At 42.0% G+C, this 23,175-nt stretch overlaps 1 protein-coding gene across 1 annotated transcript in view; it reads right to left on the bottom strand.

The window, feature by feature from the left end:
* The window catches only part of itfg1 (integrin alpha FG-GAP repeat containing 1), a 214,889-nt gene that overhangs the window by 6,514 nt on the left and 185,200 nt on the right, over window positions 1-23,175 (bottom strand). The window contains exons 15-16 of the mRNA XM_034105187.2: window positions 16,460-16,584; window positions 2,166-2,248 (exon numbers count right to left, since the gene is read on the bottom strand). Of these exons, the coding sequence (XP_033961078.1) occupies window positions 2,166-2,248; window positions 16,460-16,584 (208 nt within the window). The remainder of the gene's footprint in view (window positions 1-2,165; window positions 2,249-16,459; window positions 16,585-23,175) is intronic.

Below are 23,175 nucleotides of genomic sequence, written 5' to 3'. Positions count from 1 at the left end.
CCAAACAGATCCTGCATTTTAGCCATGCCTCATTTCGCTCTATTTGCTCTTTTCCAGCCCTGTTTTTGCAAGGGCTGATTCTGCTTTTGTGGCAGACTACAGCGCCACTTACAGACCTGGCATATGTACTACAGCGTCTCCAGCGCTTTCCAGCGGTCTCTCATTCCCCTGATAGGTGGAGAGTTGCTCATATAGGCGGAGCACCCCTTTTCTGACGTCAGAACAATTCAAATAATAATCAGCTCCGTTGCAGCCCCGTTTTTAGAGATTTGGGTATGGAGGTAAAGAGAGAGGGTTGTGTTTTCTGACACTTTGAGTTCCCTGACACACGGGGGGGAAACATATTCATGTATAAAAGACGTACACAAGTGCATTTTGCATGATAGGTCCCCTTTAAAATAAAAAAATGAAAACGGCTGCTCTTTTTCTGGTTCCCAAGGACTTTTAAGTATTTCCAGCAATCCAACCACTATATATATTAAAAAATCATCATCTCACAGTCTGTGCTAGCTGTACACTGTATGTGAGAAAAATACCAAGGCACCTGTTTTACTAGTAAGATCCATTTCACTCATGGCATGTATGAGGTGTGCGTCTGTGCCACTACACAAGTGTTATATGGAGGAGGCTGCATGTGTGTGTTTGTGTGTGTGTTGAATAGCCATCTGGAGCTCCGCCTGGGATTTGAGCTACATGCAAACAACGTCATGATAACACAAGAACACATGCTGCGAGGTGTGCACGAGTGTGTGTGTGTATGTCTGTAGTAATCTTGTTGGGAATTAAAAGTGCTGTTGGTAGAATTGAGATAAGATAAGAGATGAAATATTTGTTTGTATTGATGTCTGAAATAGTGGTTAAAAACACAAGTTTAAGAGATTTTTACATTTTGTTTTACGTCAGTAAATACCTTACTCGTGAATAAGGAAGCCTCTATGTGTAAAAGCGGCTGGTGCTAATAATTGACTTATTTGGACTACTAAATGTCAACACGATTAACATTAGTCGCCTTTAGCATACTCCGGGCAGTTATACATTGTGGTGCTAATATGTGGAGATTATCCTGCTGAGCAAAGCGTGTAAATATCAGAAACCTTTGTTGTTGTTTAGCGAGGGGACCAATGCGATCCTTGTCTTGAATATATTTGTTGATAGGTTTAGAGTTTTGGGGCTGACACTGTTGCATGCCTGGGGGCGGGTGGACCAAGGACCCGTGGACGACGTGCTTACGACCCGGATGGAGGACAAGGTGAAGGCATTGTGTAGGCAAACACATTTAGACTTTAGCACTGAGGACACTGATCATGCATCGAGGATTTTGGAAAGAAGAAAACATTATCTGGAGCATAAGTAGCTCCAGTTGTAATTTTCTAAACATTAACAATATCTATGCAACCCATGTTAATGGTTGCCATTTAGTATGTTCTTTTCTAAACATGACTCTCCTGACTCTGATTGGTGTTATAAATATATATGTGTTTCACAGCAATTCCCTTGTTCTTCTCAAACATATCTGTTCCCCTAAATTAAATTAATTATTTTGTGCTTTGTACAACAAGATTGCTTTGCGAAAACACCCCACAGAGACACTGTATCAAGTCGAGGTAACAGTAACTTGAACATGTCGTTAAGAGGCATCAATATGAGGCGCCTAAATCAATGAATGGTATCCTTAGCAACAAGCGTCAAAGGGGCTCCAAATTGCACTGCAGTGAACAAGGAAGAAAGTGTTACAGTGAGATCCATCTATATCAGGGGTTCTCAAAGTTTTGATGAGTGAGGGCCAATTTAGGTACCCAATATTGGATTGAGGGCCGCCCAAGAAAAATAATTCCAAAACAAATCCTTTCTTTATTGTACTAACCAATTACCGCAACTCGCGAGATGCCTAGTTGCCATGCAACCAGTAGTCTAGCAAACTTTCCACAAGCTGTCATTCATAATTTAGGAATGACAACCCAGGGGGCGCAGTTTTACCATTCTTAAATTCCATTCTAATTCTTTCTAGATACGAACCATGGAGGATTAAAATATAACGCATGCATTTCAGCCTGTCACATTAACTATCGCGGGCCGCCAGAAACATTTCCGAGGGCCGCCATTGGCCCGCGGGCCGCACTTTGAGAACCCCTGATCTATATCTTCATCTTTTAAAAGTTAGGTACCTGCTGGGTTGATCTTGTGGGAATGGGATGACAATGAGCTGAGAGTTGGGAATAATGGCCATCCACTCCTTCATCCTTGCTGCCTGAAATGAAAAAGAAAACACATGAACTGGACATGCACACACGTCATTTTAAGTGTCACAAGCAGATTTCCAAAGAGACACACAGACAGAAACTCAGAATATGTATGTGATGTGCTCTGGGGCAGAATAATTTTTCCTGGCGACTGCAGAGGGGCTATTTTAAGCTGTGCGTTTAAGACCCAGACAACCTGCTTCATTAAATAAATGACTGACTGCGGGGAGCAAAACAAGTTTCCAAGCGTGTACATCGGTGTGTATATTTGCATATGTGATTAAGTAATTGTGAGGCTGTGTGCGAGAGAGTTCAGCCATCCGCAGAGGAAGCTGTAATCTCAATCTCTGTCTTGATGAAAAATACATATATTTTTTCCTCCTGTAATTTAACTCATCGTAGCAGCACTGAGTTCTCCTTTGACAATTGAATGAATTGGAGCAATGTGTAGCCACTGCCTGAGCATTAGAACATACAAGTACATACATACTCTTAGGTGACTTAGGTGAGGCTAATTATTGCCACAACATTTTTATTTTCCTGTCTAGCACTTACTTACTGAATTGGTGTGCATATTGAGAGTATTGAGATGTCATCTGTATTTTGTGTGATTTTGTTTGACAGGAGAATACAGGGGCCGCCACTCAAAATCACATCACGGCAACAAGACAGAGACGGAAACATTGGCAGCGCTCTTCATCATATTTTGAAAAAAAGCCTTTGGGGTGCAAACTCAAGTTCTGTTTGGTCTCCTATGTCATGTTTCCCACGTATCGTCTATTGCATTTTAGTCATGGGTTTGTTTAATACTCAATTCTGATTAGTCAATTTGGACATTTCAGAGGTCGTTGATACTCACTTACACACCACTGCTAAGGAGAACAGACCGTTGCCAAGGAGGATCAAGGGTCTATGTGAAATTAGTCTGGTCAATGTAACGTCAGCTGTGGTCAATATACATTCGATTTCATCCATCAGAAAACACCACGGATTACTTTTTGAATCTCTACTTTTATATATGTGTAGACCACGAAAACGTTGGCTTCTTCATGGCTAAACTGTCTCCAGTAAAGAGAAGAAAGACAGAATAAGAGAAGGAAAGAGGCAGACGGAGCGCTGGGTGTAAGAGAAATCGACAGAAGAAGACCGACAGGAAGTAAACACTAACCGGAACACAGTGTGGGCTCTGGCATTGTTTAAAGACGTGTTAATGGAAAAGAAAATGTGAACAGACTTGGACAGTTACAGAAACACCTTGATCAGGGCTGCAGTCCTTTTAACGTTGTTGTTTCCACAGTTCCATCCCTTGTAATGTTGTGGAACGGACTATTCTTTTCTTAGCGGAAGCAATACAATCATTTTTGATCAATATTGGGATTCAAGTCGCTGTTTTATTTAGTATTTGGCCATGAAAGGGGTTTAATAAGTTATATATACTTTTCTTACACACGTACTGTTGACCCACACTGGTGTTTCCACATATGTTGCCTGATTAGTCCTTCCTAAGACTGTGTGAGCGTGCTTGATTGACAGCTCCATCACCTCTTGTTTGTTGTTAGTTGTTGTACATCTTTTTTATTTTGGACTTTAGATAGAAACACTGAAGAAAAAATCCAATTACCAACACAATAGGAATTCTTAGAGTGGGCCACATCAGGTAATTCCAAACACAGCATTACCCAGCCTCTGCCTAATTATAGGTCAAGTTATTAGCAGAGTGATTTAAAAAATGTGAGTTTGGACCTTGCCGTGCGGCTGAAGTTATTATTAAAAAATGCCATTTAGAGAAATATGTTTTTGTTTGGCAGTGTCGCCTTTATTTGAAAGATGACTGAGTAGAAATGGGGAGGGGGTGGTACACTGTACAAGGGAACTTGGTCACCAGGGAGTGTACTTTTGGTTTGGGAACAACATGAACCTCGAGGTTTGGCTCTTTGGCCGACACCAGCTTTGTTTTTTTCGCCGTCGTTTTTGTAATCAGAATCACCAATGTGGGGACAACCAAAAAAAACGTAAATGATTTCTCAGATTCCTTGCCCATGGGTGTCCAAACACAACCCTGTGATATAAATAGTTACAATTTTCAAATGTCCTATGGGCTGCATGTTTCTATATGATACCCTTTGTTTACATCACATTCCTCTTTCTTCTTAGAGCAGAATCGGGCCCCTTATTGACAGCAGCTTGACTTTGCAGTCAAACTCAAAGTTCAAGCTTCGTTTCCTTTAGTAGTTTCCACCTTAAGGCTCAACACTTAATGCTGACATGTGACATTAAACTGACACGAAATGTATTTAACCTCTTCATGCAACCGGGCTTTGACTTCTGGAAAAAGCCAGCATAAACATCTCTTTCTGTTGGCTTTCTTTCTCCATTCCCGTTTAGTCCAAAGTTTGCCTTGTTTTAATTGAACCCTCGCTCATTAGGGGTTAACAGTTCAACGATCTATACTGCTGGCATTATATGAATGCTTTCAAATCTGTATTCATGCTCGTAGCTATGAAGAATGTCCAATTCTACTTATGGCGGAATCTGGAAGTGCTCCTGCTCTTTAATTGTGTCTCTCTGTTCCGTATCAATTGAGAGGAACCACATCCCACAGCTATTTTGAAAAAGCGGCGATAATGGCCTTGCTTTTTACATAACAAGCACATTCTTTCCCGCCAGCCATTGTCGCTTAGCTGTTGGAAAGCGCTGCAGCAACTGGCGGGGGAGTGAAGCTGGAGACACGTCAGCCTCCACCGCTGCTGCCTGGGAGCAGATCTGATCTGGCTGTTTGGAAGAGAGCAAAGAGAGACACTCTGGTTCAAAGCCAGGGAAACTGGCACACTACGAGAGAGCAACCGAGGGGGACATGTACAGAGATGGAGGGTGAGGGACACACAGGGAGAGAGTGAGAGTGACAATGAGCGGACTGATTAGTGAAGTAAACCACTTTGAGCAGCAAAGGGAATCTCCTGGGTGGAAGATAAGTGAACCGGAGGAGAGAGACGGGGAGGGGGCGAATGAAGGGAAGGAATGATTGGACAGAAGATGGAAGATGTCCAAGTAGATTTGAACAAAACCACTACTGGGAAACAGCATGCGGGACTGTTATTGTGAAGGAGACAATCATAAAGGGCCCAGCAGGGGAGAGAATGGATGCAGGACAGCTATAAAGAGTGAGAGAAAGAAATCAAAAACGAGAGGGATAAATCAAGAGGGGCGATGAAGAGAAAGATCCAAACCCGCCGACTGAGCAGGGTGGTGTAGCGGTCAGGGTCCTAAAGGGCTTCTCCTCCTCATTACAGGTATATTATAGAGTAACTCCAGTCCCTCTGGGTATACAAAACACACTCCGCATAATGGAGCGCATCTTTAGGCATTCATTAATTCACTTTGTAGAAGGGTGAGGATGAGGGGGAAAAGAGATCACATTTCTTTGCCTAGGAAAAAGGAGCGTGTGCGGGAAAGGGGGACAACAAAGAGCTTGTCTGAGCGACTGTTCTCCTGCACACTACAGCTTCAGAGTCGCAGGCCGACCCATCTACAATTCTAATCAGCTGCTTGACGAAGATCTTGGTATAGCACACGGGAAAGGGGGGGACAAGAAAGCTCCCTGTCGTGCCTGATATTCAGTGTGACAAGTGAGAGGAGAGAAAGCAGAGATGGAGATAGTTGTGGAGATAGTGGAAGTGAAGAATGCTGACATTTGAAGAAGTGTAGTGAGGAAATGTTGCTGACGAATAGATTAAAAACATCAACCCAATCCATAATTTACAATATTAATATAATGCTGGCTTGTCGTATGACGGGAGGCACATATACACATACTGTACGTCCTCTACTCTCAGGCTTGTCAAACAGATTTTTTTGAATTTTAATGTAAAGGGTTTTAATGTAAAGGGTTTTAATGTAAAGGGTTTTAATGCAAAGGGTTTTAATGTAAAGGGTTTTAATGTAAAGGGTTTTAATGCAAAGGGTTTTAATGTAAAGGGTTTTAATGTAAAGGGTTGCTATATTCCTTTTTTCAAGTGGGGAGGGTTGCTGAACCTTTTTCAATTCTCCCTACATTATAACCAGGATATGGAATCTATCTGCCATAAAGAGACAATTTCTCTTCTTTACTTTAATTACTAGATGGGACGAGGAAAAGAGCTTTCTCTCACTGCCACTTTGCTGCCAAATCTTGCCTCTAGTGCCTCAGTATTCTGTCATATTCATTGTGCCAAAATTGGACTCTTTCTAATATGAGGGCTACAAAAACTGCTATAACACTTTGTTAGTAACACTTAATGCTAATTTTCAGTTTCGTACTAAGGCTTTCAGTCTCTACTAGTTTTTTTAAGATTATGTAATTGGACACCAGTGGCTTTTTTAAAGAGAGAGAGAGTTGAAAGAGGGAGACAGAGGGGATTAACCGCGTACATTATAACCGATCGGATTTGATTATTAAAGGGGCCCTATTATGCTCACTTACAGGGCTCATATCTGTATGTAGTGTCTCTACTGGGACATGTCTCCATGCTTAAATGTTCAAAAAGCTCTTTATTTTTCTCATACTGCCTGTGCTGCAGCATCTCTTTTCACCCTCTGTCTGAAACCAGAGCCCAGTCTGCTCTGATTGGTTAGCTGGCTGGCTCTGTTGTGATTGGTCAACTCCCTCTGGCAGGGCCGCCTTAATGCACGGGCTGACCTGGGCTGAAGCCCAGGGGCCTACGTAGATCGGGGGCCTATCATGAGCCAATAAAATAAAAAAATAAAAAATTCAAATATATATATATATTTATTAATTTTTTTTAAATAAACAAAGTCTTGGCTTTCAGAATATGAAACTTTTATTTCCAAAATCCCACGATAAATACATTTTTGAAGCTTGTAAAGGGAAGATGACAGCTCTGACTCGCCACCCTGCACTTCCACAGCGCCGCCCCCCCTCCCTCCGGTTGAAATTATGAATGTAAGGCGTATAGTAATCATAGATAACACGGCAGGGTCCGTTACAGTTTGTTTTCATCTCATTTCAAATAAACAAAGTCTTGGCTTTCAGAATATTAAACTTGTTTCAGCAAATTCAGATGATAAATACAACTTTGAAGCTTGTAACGGCATAATTACAAGCGGAGAACGGAGTAACTTAACGTCAACGCAGGCATAACAACAGCCGGTGTTTCTCGTGAGTGTTTTCCCCGGGAAACAAGCACAATACACACACACACACACACACACACACACACACACACACACACACACACACACACACACACACACACACACACACACACACACACACACACACACACACACACACACACACACACACACACACACACACACACACACACACACACACACACACACACACACACACACACACACACACACACACACACACACACACGCGCGCTTCCCCCAGACCAGTAATCCAAACGCAAATATCTTCCCTCCATACTATTTTGATCATTTGCTCCGCTAATCAATCAGATCGATGGATTCCAGAGATTTTTCTCAAAAATGATGACTCAGTTAATGTCAGTGGGCACAGTCAATCAGAATGAGAATATGTTTCACATGTGACTTATTCAAATTGTGAGTGATTGAGTGACAGATGAAGTTGGTTTAGGAGAAAATGTCGGAGAACAAAAAGTCCGCGGGGCCGCGGAGCCAAGTAGGCCGTCTGGTTCTGATAGCGATGGAGTAGCTGGAGTAGCGGGAGAGGAAAAACAGACAGGAGGGACATTATCTGTTGGAGGAGATGGGAGGAGGACGACGAGGACTTGCTACGTGGAGGGGAGCCAACGGCAACCGGACAGATACATGTGGGAGGCCCGACTCACTCACTCATCTGGAGGAGAGGACCAGGCGCGCATATGCAGAGTGGAGAAGTGCGATCATAGAGCCTGCCGAGGCTATAAATGACTTTGATTTGCCATCAGCCCCAGGGCTGATGGCAGGTTAAGGCGGGCTTGCCCTCTGGAGGAAACGTTGGGATTTTAGCCTTGAGGAATGAGTTGAGATCATGGATGTATAATAAGAACTGGATACAGCGTGGAAGGCGGGGCCTCATTCATTCCTATGAGAGTTGCTCATTGGCGCATGATGATAAAATGGCCAAACTTTTGAGAGAGCGAAACGTCACAGATTACCCAGCATGGCTGAGAAGTACCCGTATGTGCGCTCATAGCGCATGCGCAACTTTAACAATTCCCCCCAAAATGCTCGTTCACATCAAGCACGTCAATTTGCATACACGTAACAGCACCGCGCGTTCATGACAGCATGGCACTGGATTGTTATTATGATGGATTTGATATTAACGAGGCGGCAGTTAGCAGCTAGCTAGTAATTATGCTAATTTACACATCAATCGTTATGTACTTTTATATTACGCTGTAACAGGATCTAGTGATATCCAAGCAACAGAGCTTCATTTAGCATGAAAGAATTATTGCACTGTATATACAGTGGGGCAAAAAAGTATTTAGTCAGCCACCAATTGTGCAAGTTGTCCCACTTAAAAAGATGAGAGAGGCCTGTAATTTTCATCCTAGGTATACCTCAACTATGAGAGACAAAATGAGGAAAACACATCCAGAAAATCACATTGTCTGATTTTTAAAGAATTTATTTGCAAATTATGGTGGAAAATAAGTATTTGGTCAATAACAAAAGTTCATCTCAATACTTTGTTATATACCCTTTGTTGGCAATGACAGAGGTCAAACGTTTTCTGTAAGTCTTCACAAGGTTTTCACACGCTGTTGCTGGTATTTTGGCCCATTCCTCCATGCAGATCTCCTCTAGAGCAGTGATGTTTTGGGGCTGTCGCTGGGCAACACGGACTTTCCACTCCCTCCAAAGATTTTCTATGGGGTTGAGATCTGGAGACTGGCTAGGCCACTCCAGGACCTTGAAATGCTTACGAAGCCACTCCTTCATTGACCGGGCGGTGTGTTTGGGATCATTGTCATGCTGAAAGACCCAGCCACGTTTCATCTTCAATGCCCTTGCTGATGGAAGGAGGTTGTCACTCAAAATTAGGGCTGTGCAATTAATCGTATTTTAATCGCGATTACGATTATGGCTTGTGACGATTATGAAAACAGCATAATTGACAAAATACGATTATTTTGCTGGGTGCGCTTTCGCCCCTCCCTAAAAGCCCACTCGGCCACGTGCGAGTGACATGTGTTGTGAGTGTTCAGCGCGAGCGAAGATGTCAGAACAAGAGCAGCAACTCGTTAAAAAGAAGGGTAAAACTATTTCCACTATTTGCAAGTACTTTGCCATTACATTTCACATCGCTAAAGATATGTGCCCAGTTAGCACTGTTAGCAACCAGGGCTTTAAGCAACTTGTCAACACGTTGGACAAGCATTACGCGATGCCGTCTCGGTATCATTTCAGCAGGTCTGCGCTGCCTGCATTATATGACAAATGCCGTGGGGAAGTTGAGAGAGATGTGGCTTCAGCTGACTGCTTTGCCACCACAACAGACCTATGGTCTAGCCGAGGGGTGCGCAACCAGTCGATCGCGAGATGTGTCCAAAAATAGAACAACAATATTCTGTGTTATCGTTAATGTCCTGTAACATAATCTTCCTGTGCCAGAATAATGCACTTGAACGCATCAAAGCTTTGTGATTGGCCGACGTCACCCCATGTGTCGGGGCGTGGCTGAGGGTCTTCAGTACAGGTGGCTTGTCACCTGCCTGCGCTCATCTCTGTAACCAGACCATGTCAACAGGCTGAGATGGCATGAGCAGCCCTACCAGCATTTGCCATGGTGGCCTAAACATTTTAATTTGGTCTTAAATTGTAGTTCAACATTTACTTCCTGTTACTTCTGGACCATGACGGTGGGCCAGCCTTCAACGTTTAACTGAGTGGAATATGTTGAATATGTTTTACCAACATGTTGGCTATATGTTAAGGAGTTTTCAGGTTGTGACAGTGCACTGCAACATATTTGATTTAATTTATTTTGGTCGAATTTATTTTTATTTATCATATTAATAATATATGTTTAGTATGGTTTTGGAAGTACGCTCCAACATATTTGTTGATCTTTTTTATTGGTGAAATATTATTTGTTTTAAAGTTCAATAAATGGTCAATGAATAATCGTCAAAATAATCGTGATATCAATTATTGACCCAAATAATCATGATTATGATTTTTGCCATAATCGCACAGCCCTACTCAAAATCTCACGATACATGGCCCCATTCATTCTTTCCTTTACACGGATCAGTCGTCCTGGTCCCTTTGCAGAAAAACAGCCCCAAAGCATGATGTTTCCACCCCCATGTTTCACAGGTATGGTGTTCTTTGGGTGCAACTCAGCATTCTTTCTCCTCCAAACACGTCTAGTTGAGTTTTTACCAAAAAGTTCTATTTTGGTTTCATCTGACCATATGACATTCTCCCAATCCTCTTCTGGATCATCTAAATGCTCTCTAGCAAACTTCAGACGGGCCTGGACATGTACTGGCTTAAAGAGCCTGTGACACGGTTTTCCCCCATCATCCAAACCCATCAATTTGAGTAAATATGGTCCCCTTGAAAACCGTTACTGAACTGATTTTGGATATTTGTACTTTGATAACCATTAATCTGCCTTCAATGTTGACAATTTTCTGGATCTTCTCGCGGATTCTTCAAGTCCCGCCAAATGATGGGTGACGTCATTGCGGGCACAGTGCTCCAGCTGCACCGTCCAGGATCCCAGCATCTGCATGTAAACCTTTATATATATACAGTCAGATGTAAACGCACGATGGTGCACACAGCAGCAAGCTCAGACAGCTCAGACGTCAATATGGGCGATCATATGGTCATGTAGCCAGTGGTGGAATGGGACTACAAATCATCCCGGGACTCTCGACCGGCCCACTTCGGTACCGCTAGTAAATTGTCAATGGGGGGAGTGGGCGATGTCAGGGGCGGCGGGTGCTGTAGATAGTAAATGTAAATATGTAAATATTTGTGTCACTGCATCCTGGTAAAATACAAATATAATGTATAATGTCTGTGTCTTTGACATTAGCGCTGCTAGCCACCTGTGCCCTGTACTACGAAGCCAGTTAAACAGACCCTGGATATGTTTGAGTAACAAACTAACAACAACAAACTAACAAACGAGATCTCGCTAAGCGGTCCTACGACGCTGGTTATCAACTCGGTAAATCAAGCCAGGGTTTCTCTCTCCAGCTGAGAGCGCGTTCACGTCTAAGACACGAGTGGATCTGACTTTAATTACATTTGTCTCGAGTGTTTCGTCAACATAATGTGTTAAATAATACTTCTGCATACAGTCTGTGACACTGTGAGTGTTGCACGGCCAGATGAGGCTGGAGAAGCTGACTCAGATAAGGAAATATATGATATATTATGATATTATATGATCGATGATTTGATTGATGATGTAATATGAATGATAAGTGCGACACGTCGGCGTCTTCTCTGCATACGGCAGTTTAAACTCTATTTCCTTTATCCTGTAATATGACTTGAGAGATTTAAACTCCGCACACTGAGTGGATCTCTTTTCTATAGACGCCGGAGGCGGGCAGCGTCAGGTAAAAGAAGTTATTTAGCCTTCTCAAACCTGAGCCTCACGCGCCGCCTATGGGGGATGTGCTGGTGACTTATCCGACCGGCCCACTTCGGTACCGGCCCATCGGGATTCGTCCCGGTGGCCAGTCCGCCACTGCACCCAGCCCACGTAAACTGTCAACGGGGGGAGCCTCGCTGCGGGGAAACGGTGGACCTAGTGTCCCGATCGGAGTGGGAATAATAATAATAATCCGTGCATTTTATCCATTAATTTCCCCAACATTGTGGTAAAAAACCACACGTTTAATCCATGTTGTTGGTGTACTACAACTACAAAAAGCATCGGTTTGTTTTCTCATCAGGAAATGCAGACCGGCTCAAACAAACGATCATTTAATGTATCATATGTTCGCCGAATTGACATGAAAGCACTAATAAATGTAGTTTCATCCACTTGAGTTTACAACCACAAAAATAATCGATTTGTTTTTATATCACATCCGACGGGAGGAAATTCAGCAGCTCTCACTCCCGATTTTTAATCCTAATGTAATCATCATCTTCACCACGATCATTTATGTTTATGTCGCCGAATTGACATGAAAGCACTGACAAATATGAATATACTGTAGTCAACTTCATTAAAACGTTATTAACGTGCCTAATCTCAGTAATTCACCATTTCTACGCATGACAACACACTTTGTCCGTGTTTGGCTCTCGAAGCGTTCCCGCATTGACGTCACTTCCGGCTTCCCCCAAAACTTCAAAATGAGTCGACGGAATTTCCCGCGATGTTCGAAATGATTGATATTTAACGGAACGGTATCGCTTTTTCTTTTTTAAACTGACGGTTCGAGATTACTAGTAGCCCAATATTTCATTGCACAACAGTTGTTGGGATGCTGTCACAGGCTCTTTAAGCAGGGGGACACGTCTGGCACTGCAGGATTTGAGTCCCTGGTGGCGTAGTGTGTTACTGATGGTAGCCTTTGTTACTTTGGTCCCAGCTCTCTGCAGGTCATTGACTAGGTCCCCCCGTGTGGTTCTGGGATTTTTGCTCACCGTTCTTGTGATCATTTTGACCCCATGGGGTGAGATCTTGCGTGGAGCCCCAGATCGAGGGAGATTATCAGTGGTCTTGTATGTCTTCCATTTTCTAATAATTTCTCCCACAGTTGATTTCTTCCCAGCCTGGTGCAGGTCTACAATTTTGTTTCTGGTGTCCTTTGACAGCTCTTTGGTCTTGGCCATAGTGGAGTTTGGAGTGTGACTGTTTGAGGTTGTGGACAGGTGTCTTTTATACTGATAACGAGTTCAAACAGGTGCCATTAATACAGTTAACAAGTGGAGGACAGAGGAGGCTCTTAAAGAAGAAGTTACAGGTCTGTGAGAGCCAGACATCTTGTTTGTTTGTAGGTGACCAAATACTTATTTTACCGAGGAATTGACCAATTCATTCATTAAAAATCCTACAATGTGATTTCCTGGATTCTTTCCCCCGATTCTGTCTCTCATAGTTGAAGTGTACCTAGGATGAAAATTACAGGCCTCTCTCATCTTTTTAAGTGGGAGAACTTGCACAATTGGTGGCTGACTAAATACTTTTTTGCTCCACTGTATATATATACATATATATATATATATACATATATATATATATATACATATATATATATACACATATACATATATATATGCATATATATATATATATATATATATATACACACATATATATATATATACAGTGCAATAAGCTTCTTAGTGCAATAAGAAGCTACAGGGCCGTCAATCTACGTCGGTAATATTAACTTTATTTAATACAAGATTTAATCATACAGCTCATGTAGTATAATATTTTACAAATTATGAATTGCAGCAAACATGTGCAATATATCCATTATTACAGCTCCGTGGGCTAGCAGTAAGGCGATATGGTCTGTTCTTATTGTGCACCCATGGGTAAAGATAAACGCATGTCGTACTGAACATGTAACATGAACATGCCGGGCGGCGCGGTCCCGTGGGTTAGATGCACGTTCATAATGCAGAGGGAAATCTCTTTCAGAATAACGTTATTAGCACATTTTTACAACTTGAGGAACGAATGTTTTTAATAAGGGCTATACAAGTGTTCATACTGGGTAGTTTATTTAGTTGAAAAAAAAAATATCCAACGATTTACAGACCACTCTTTCCCTATGTAAGTCAATGGGAAAAAGTGTTTCCGGGCCTGGCAACCAAACGGAAGTGAAGTACCGCCGTTTGGTCACCACAAATATTTTCATCCGAGTCCGGCGCACTTCCTGGGGGCTTGGTTGAGATACATAGATGAGGGGTGATTAGCCTGCAATAGATATTTGAGTACCACTTTACAATAAGACTACCTTTATAAAGGGTTTACGAATAGTTTGTAATTAATTTATTAATTAAGTTGTGAACACTTTATAAATCATTAATAAGCTTTTATAAGACATGGGATAAACAGGGCAACTGTGACCGGTTGCTTGCCAAATAGTGAGCCCACATTTATCTGTACTGCTAAGCCTATTGGCTTCCTAGCTTACTTCGTGTTCTTCATCAGCCAGCTTCCTTGGTGTCTGTTGTTCACTGAGTTGATTCTCGTTAAGTAGCCAATATAAGGCTTAGTCACCTTGCCAAATAGTGAGCCTGTGTTGATGTATGCAAACTATGTTAGAACTGGTTTGTAAATGGTTCTTAATGATTAATAAAGTGTTTACAACCTAATTCCTAACCTGATTATAAACCCTTTATGAATCCTTTATAAGGGTAGTCTTATTGTAAAGTGGTACCCAATATGAAGTGGAGCCACATCTTGTTTTTTTGAATGTCTAAATCAAGAAAGACTATGTTGTTTTATCTCACTGTTCTTGGCTCTACAGATACCCAAAAGTATTTGCATAGTCAGTGAAACAATAAATATATTTAATAATATGTCCTTTTTAAATTGTCTTCATTCACCACAAGATTAAAAAAAGTTTTACTTGTTTGTATTTAAGAGAATGAACAGGATCCACAAATACATATGCAAACCAAATAATTGCAATATAAAATTGGAGATATTGAACAAATCATTGCAAGTTGTAAGTCTTAATTGTTATTTTTGGGTTAAGGCAGTGTTGTAGTCAAGTCACCAATTCACGAGTCCAAGTCACCCTCGAGTCACCACTCTTCGAGTCCGAGTCCAAGTCCGAGTCACCCAAGGAGTGTCCAAGTCGAGTCCGAGTCCGAGTCATCATTACCTGTGTTCGAGTCCGAGTCCAATTCCGAGTCACTTAAGAAGAGTCCAAGTCAAGTCCGAGTCACAAGTCTTCATGTATTAATCTTCGTGGATATATGTTTTGAAATGTAGCTGCTCCTCTACATTGCTGTTATCCTGTCTATTGAACTGCTGTGAAGCGAGTTTGGCTACAATTCTTGTAATAGGTGCTATACAAATATAAAGCTTATTTCTAATATTCATATTATTATTATATATAAATAAACTATATTTAAAATGAGTTACCTTTTAGAGAAGTGATTATATTTGTATGCCAATATTTTCCTATGGTAAAGTTTTCGTTTTGCACTTTTATTTTGATAGTAATAAGATTGGGACTCTTATTTTGAAGGAACTTTTACGGGTTAAATCAGTTTACCGATAAAGATTTAGCCCCAGAAAGCACATGGCTACTTAGCATGCAAAATGATGTCATTATGCATGTTAAGTATGTGCTTTCGTTATCGGCTGAATCTTTATTTATTGATTAGATCACGTTACTCTGATGATAGTGTTCAAGACAGCCTATATGTCTGATCCTTAGAGTAATGTGTTACGGAGCCTTCTCTTCTATATTGTTTCCACATAACGAGCATTGTGCGCTGCTCTTTTCCAATGTGGAAGCAGAATGTGTGAAAGCATACAGCATGATGCGGGGTGTGTCTCTAGACATCTCTAGACTGGAACAGCGGGGCCCAGTACGTGAACTCGCCATACAGGATAGAGGACATCAGACTCCAGAGAAAATGTGCTCGAGTCCGAGTCCAAGTCGGAGCGTCAATGTACGAGTCGAGTCCGAGTCATCGTGGGGGGGGAATTCACGAGTCCGAGTCCGAGTCCAAGTCATCCTGTGCGAGAATTCACGAGTCCAAGTCCGAGTCGCGTCAATCAGTGCGCGAGTCCGAGTCAAGTCACGAGTCCCGAAAATCGGCACTCAAGTCCGACTCGAGTCCGAGTCCAGGACTCGAGTACTCATCTCTGGGTTAAGGTAATAAACATTGATCAATTATTTCTCAAGTCAGTCAAAATAAATGTGTGGACTATCAGTTTCACCAATACTCCTGTTATGGGCTTCCCTCATTTGCAAACCTATGAAGACATCCTCATTCGATATGAACAGCAGTTATCACGTATCTTGCTTCCACTGCGGCTTGATTAGGGACAAACAACCTCAAGCAGGTACTAAAGGATTTTTCAGGGTTAGGCAGACAATGTGTTTTTTGTTTAGCATTGCTGATGACAAGAGAACATTGATTTTTTTAATCTTTTGTTTCTGAAGCACACAGCCCTCCTTTTCTCTTTCTGCTGTAGTCATACACACCTCTATAACTGCATCTAAACATTCTGTGAGAGCGTACAGCCTGTGGCCAGGTTATATAACCCTCTTATATTTCCTTACCGTCTCTCCGGGCTTCCGGGGGATCCCGACGAAAAGGTGATCCAGGAAGTTGGCGCTGCGTCCGAGGCCCAGCACAGTGTAGGGCAGCTGCAGGGAGAAGTGGGCAGACTGGCTCAACTGACCCGCTGCAGAAAGGGAGGAAGAGAAGAGACAATTCCTAATGTTATAAAACCGTATCATAATATAGTGTTGGGCGCAGTGTTTCGGTCCCATTCCAATCAGACAACGATGGTCCCCAGAAGATGATTACTAACTTTGGAGTTTACCTTTAATTTAATCTAGTGCCAACCTCAGGTTTTGTCTCTAGTTAATCTCAAAAATCGTTTGGTACGTAGAGAATAAATCCGAATGTGCTTGGTGATCTCCTGATCTTTCTCCAAGTATTCACCGACCCATTGAAATATCTTAACATCTACTGTACGATACAAATTTGGCAGTTGTATTTTGAAAACAATGCACCTTACTGACTTGGTGATTCCCTGACTTTTCCTCTAAGGCCACCAACAGGTCCACATTTGTGGTTTTTAGCAAAATATCTCAACAACTGGTTAGAAAGACTGCCATGAAATTTGGCGCACACATTGACTGTATGTTCCACTCAGGGTGAATTGTTATAACTTTAGTGACCCCTTCACTTTTCATTAAACCCCACCATTAAGTCTAAATTGTTATGTATCATGACTGAATCCCAGCAATATGAATGGTATTCCGCATATGCTTTACAATGCTAACATGTTAAGATTTTAACACATTAAACATTGTCCCTGCAGAACGTGAGCATGCAACAACAACTTCATGAACATGTCCATCTGTCTGTTCATCTGTCTCTCTGTGTGTCTTTCTGTCGGTCCTTCGTTTTTCGACAACCGTTCATTGGTTGTATTGCAGTGAGTGCATTGTCGAGTGCAAGTTCGGGACATATTTATTAGTAGTGCGTAAAGTACACACTGTATAGTGTATTGTGAGGGGAACCCTTGTAGCTTACGATTGCTCTACAAGAAGGGCAGCTAGTTCCCTGCGACTGTGTTGGGGATAACATACGGCAAATGGAGACCAAATACATGGGCAGTCAGCTCTACTAACTGCGCATTACGGCGGCCCCATTCATGACTTTTCTGCCCAATACAACTGCTTGAATAGCCAGTTGTATATTACCATAACTACCACTTGTTTGGGTGATCTGTAGCGTTACAGCCCTGCTTTCCTAAAGTAATCATTAAAGTCTAATGTAATGTTATCAGCTCTAACCTAACCTATCCTGACCATGACTGTCAATGACAAGACTAAAGTTATGGTAATGAGGGGGATCAGGAATAAACACACAGGAATGTCTGGGCCAGAGGGACTGTAGCGTGAGACCTTGACATGAAGAGCATCATAAAAGATACAAATCAGTGTGAGACACCTGAGGCCAATCCAACACCTCTCCTTGTCTCCTCACACCACCTCCCTCCTCCTCCTCCTCCTCCTCCTCCTCCTCCTCCTCCTCCTCCTCCTCCTCCTCCTCCTCCTCCTCCTCCTCCTCCTCCTCCTCCTCCTCCTCCTTTCTCCTCTCCCCTATGGCCCTTTCTCCCCCCGCTTCCACTTCTTCTGCTCGTCTCCTTCCACTCTGCCCTTCAGCTGCTGTATCTCGCCCACGCCACCCAACTCTGCAAAGTGCAGCCGCCATAAATCAATCTCTGTGTGGTAAACAGAGAGAGGGAAGGAGAGAGAGAGCAAGCCTCAAGGCTGCCAATGATCAGAACTAATGTGAATGGACTCTGTATTCCAGGCGGAGAGCAGCAAAACACCATTACCCCTCTCTTTATTTAGTTTTGTAAGGGGCTTGTTATATGTGTTTTTGTGCATGTAAATGGTCTGCAAAAGCTAAAATCCCAAACTTCCCCCCAGAGGGAGTTTCTCTCAAAGACACTCCCCCCTGCCTGAAACGCCTCCATTGGATTCTTAAGGTAACTTCCGTAACATTATGATATCACTATCGCTTCTATTGGTTAGCGCTCCAACACATTGTACGCTAAGGGAAGGGACATCTCTAAACGGTTGACCAATCACAACAAAGCCAGTCAGCTAACCAATCAGAGCAGACTGGGCTCTGGTTTCAGACAGAGGGTGAAAAGAGGTGCTGCAGCACAGGCAGTATGAGAAAAATGAAGACCTTTTGGAACATTAAAGCATGTAAACAGTAGAGGCACAAAATACAAATATGAACCTGAAAATGAGCATAATATTACTCTTTTAAATCTCGGTCTAATTTACAACAATGTCAAATTCATTTTTGGCCACTTCAGCTGAACCTCGGTCAGGTCATTCCAGCTCATTATTTCCTTTCTTTCTTTGAGATTGTACAACAAAAGCTAGCATTTTACCTTAGGAACATCACACTTCGGAGTACAGATTGTCCGTCAGTTGTTTTAAGGGAGTCATTTTAGGGTAAAACCAGCAGTGGCATTTGTAAGGATGTATTGTATGTTGGTGCAGTGAAAGCTTGAGTGATGAATAGACCCATTGACTTTTGCCACCTTCTACCCGAGAAATTTTTCATCAGTCATTTATGTCTCTACATTTCTCTTGCTTGCTATCGCCCGCAGTATTCTATTTCCCCAGCTTTTTGCTGCTGGGTTGGTGGGTGTTGTGAAGAGGCAGCATAATTACCTTAATCGCACACGGCAGATTGCGAAAGAGAGGGGGAGAAAGACAGACATATTGTCCGTTTCCAGGAGGAGATGGGCAGAGTTCCAACGACATTGACTTGTTCAGAGTATAGTACAACGCTCTGCCTTCTATCAGGCAAATCTCTGGGTGTCTGATATCTGTTGAGAGGTGTGTGTGTAAGTCTGTGGAAGAGAATGTATGGGATATTTACATGATTTGTAATGAGTAAATTCACTACAACCCAAGGAAGATGACAGGAAGGAGACATTTTGAATCAGATTAACAACTACCGTCGCTATATAGCCATGCTAGCAGTTTGACTATGAAGGGTGATGTCGGCCAACCATCAGAGACTAACATCTCTTAACAACTTTAGGATGGGTTGCCACAAATTGACTTTTCTTCTAGCATTAAGACTATATTTGTGTTTTTTATTGGTTTGTTTTTTATTGGATGGATTGACATTTCATCTACTGCTGGCAATAATAAAAAGTTATCATTGAATTCTCTCTGACACATATCTAAAAAACTTTGGTCATAAAGTTTTATCCCAATTAGCATATGCTTTACTTTGTGTTTAGCACAAGCCCCAAAGAAGAAAGCCAGGCACTGTAGCTACATTTCGTTGTGTCCAACGGGTGGTACCAGTCTGTGAGATCATAGGACCCAAAAGCCTTTTCCCATTGATTAACATTTGCAAAGAGATGTCTGTAAAACTACCCAGAACAAACGCTTGAATAACCCTTTTTTAAATCCTGAGGTTCTAAAAGTTGTAAAATGCACTAGAAGCTGAATTATTTATTTATCCTTCCCATTCATTTGATTGAGCGGAGACCATGTGACACAGTGGATTGGAGGTGGGGCTTAAGCAAAACTCAAGTGTGCATGCTCTATGATCCCAATGATAGTCAAACCATGTATGGATTAATTTGCCTCTGAACTACTTTCAAAGAAAAAACCATCCCCAACTTCAATGCTTTGCTAAGTTCTCTTTATACATCCATTGTTTATTACCGATTAGCAACACAATGCTAAAATGCTAATCTAAGGTATTGAACTTTGTAAAGATTATACCTGCTACATATAAAATGTTAGCATTGTCCTTGTGAGCATGTAAGCATTTCTCTCAAAGCTCTGTTGTGCAGTACATTCTCACAGAGCCACTGGCAAGTCCTGTTCCAAGGTGACTTGCAGCCTTATAAAGACATGTAAAACAACTGTGTGTATTCAAATACAGTACAGAAGCACACACACCACACTGCTGTGAATCTGCGGGAGATGAAATAATTCATATCCTGGCCTGCGGCGTTTGGTATCCTGACTGAATAATTTCGTTACTGAGTAGGAAACACGCAGGCAGCTGGCACATAACTGAACCTAGGAGGAAACTCTACACAATTTAAAGTAGTGGAAGGCAACACTTTTCATTTTCCCTTTATTATTGCCCACATTCCAGTTCTTAACTGGAATTAAACGAACTAGGCCTTTAAACTAGTTAACGAACTAGGCCTTTAAACATAAATCTACATAAATATTTCCCATCATCAATCACAAAACATACATTTAAAAAGGGTATAGGGCAAATAATGTAATAATAAAAAAGCCAACCCTTTGTAGCTTGTTAACCAACTACAACCGACACCCTCAGTACATTCATAGAAACTGGAAAGGAGAACAACTCAAATGTACTTGAGGATTGTCACCATGGCAGCAGATCGGGCAATAGTCACTGAGGTAAGGAAGATCAAATAGACAAAAACATGGACAATGAACCCAGAGAAAAATACTTACAATGGGGGAATTAGGCGAGCAAAAAACAAACATTGAATCTGCATTGCAAACTAAAATGAAACAACCAAAACTCGCTTCTCGGGGAATAAAGTCATGTGGTGTTGGTGTGCAAGGAAACACAGCTACTGGATCTGACCAACTAAGCCTGTTGTCCATCAATCACCAACATGCAGTTTAGCTCCTTAGAATGACCAACTCCGCAGCAGCACCTACTGTATGACATCTTCTAATCCGGATCATGTTGTTATTGTGAGGCGGGCTTCACATCTCTTGTTATTGATATTAACAAATCACATGCCAACAGGGCACCGACTGTTCCGCAGAAAAAGAGTAGGATGGAATCAACGGGATTTCTGAGTGTGTTGGACCTTTAAGCTGGTTTGGATTTGATGTTGTTTTTGACAGACTGCCGCTCCCCGTCAGTAGGCGAGAGGTGGACGGCTTGCGCTCGGTCACTCAGCAGGTTGGAGTGGCTCAGAGTGTGTGTGTGTCTGATGGAGGATCAAGAAGGGTCACGTTGCAGGCAGGGAGCCTGGCTGAGCATCTGCTGAGGTGTGTGTGTGTGTGTGTGTTGGAAATGTGGCCATGGCTGGAGCAAAGCCATTTCACACCACAGAGAGGCTGGCAGTACATTATGCAGAGCTGTGTTTGGAGTGACTGTGTTGTGTTTGTTTGTGTGTGAGAGAGCGTGTGTTTTGTCCTAATTCCCTAGGGCAGAGCCATTGGAGGCCTTGGCAGGGAATCCCCCCCGCACCTATGAGTGACAGCCTCCAATCCATCTCTTTAAAGTCAAAGCAGATTCAAACCTGCGAATGTGTGAATATCTCTATGCACATCGCAATTGTACACAACACACTTAAGTGGGCATGCATCAAATTAAACGAGTTAGTGTTCCAGATCCTCATCAAAGATGCACGCACATAAAGAGGAGGTAAGAAACTAAAAAAACTAAAGAATATTGTAGAGGAAACGGCTCTTCTACATCTCAGTGCTTCATTTTTATAATCAAATATGTGGGTGTTTTCTGTCCTTAATAAGTATTGGCCCCTCAGTCTTCAGTGAACTAAACTCGATCCTGCACTTAACCTTTCTAATCTCAGAGAATGCAACATATGACACTTTAATTAAAAAAAGCGACACCCTAGGCGCATTCACACCGCAGTACTTTTCCCACAAAGGTTCATCAGAACTTAGTTCATCAGAACTCTTTAGTTCTCATGAACTAAGTACAGATCGCGTTCACACCGGAATAAGTCCTGAGGGAGGATGAGGCAAATGAAGCCGCTGACGTCAATTCTTCTTCTTCTGCTTTGGGTTTACTGGCAGGCCACAAACCACTTCACGGCGTATACTGCCACCCGAAGGTAATAAAATGACGGCTTCACAAAACTTTTTTGGGAGTTTTACGGGGCATGGTTTGCAATCCGCCCAGCCAATCAGACATAGGAACCTTTTTCTCCCACGAAAGTACCTGCTCTCTAGCAGGGACTGAAAAGGGACTGAAAAGGAACTCATTTTTGTTCAGGCTCTTTTTGGTATGAACGCGACATTTTGGGACTATATCGGAACTAAAGTGGGAAAGGTACTGCGGTGTGAACGCGGCTATTAACTAAAGAATAAGATAAATATATAAAGCTATAGATGAATATAAATACCCATTGATTACGGTTTGAATGCCAGGCAAACAAACCAAAAAAAAGTTCAGCTTTCTTGTGCAGATATGAAGGCAGCTGGACACGATGTTAGCACTGGAAGCTCTCTTGTTCCGTTTGTAGTCCATGTCAACCGATCACACTTTAGGTTTTGGTAATAACAATTAAACTGTCCAGATCCCCACACACGTCGAATGATGATTTCACTTTTTGATTCGAATATATTGGTACTGTAAACTGGCTACTTGTTAAACAATTTGGTTGTGCACATTGCCTCTCAACTACAACTCTTGTTTTGCTTCTCTAGTTGCTAATTGGACCGAATTGACCGGTCACGGAAAATAAAGTGTTGACCTGTTGGCTATACCCTTGTTTTCAAGACAACCTTTCTAGCATTTGGGGCTCTGAAATATAATTACAACTTCAACATGTTGTGTATAAATAGGTTAGTTTCAGTGTTTCTGATCAAAGAAATGTTTAATACTTATACCGAAAAGCACTGCCTAGTGCCTACAATAAGTACTATAAGTACATCTTTGACCATTTAATACATTATAAAGCCTATTTATAGTCAGAATGAGAATATAATAACTACACAAAGACAATATATCTGCAGGGTCA

Source organism: Pseudochaenichthys georgianus, chromosome 3 (genome assembly GCF_902827115.2).
Source record: "Pseudochaenichthys georgianus chromosome 3, fPseGeo1.2, whole genome shotgun sequence".
Lineage (NCBI taxonomy): Eukaryota > Metazoa > Chordata > Actinopteri > Perciformes > Channichthyidae > Pseudochaenichthys > Pseudochaenichthys georgianus.
Note: the sequence above shows the minus strand (reverse complement) of the source record. Positions and strands in the feature narration are given on the sequence as shown.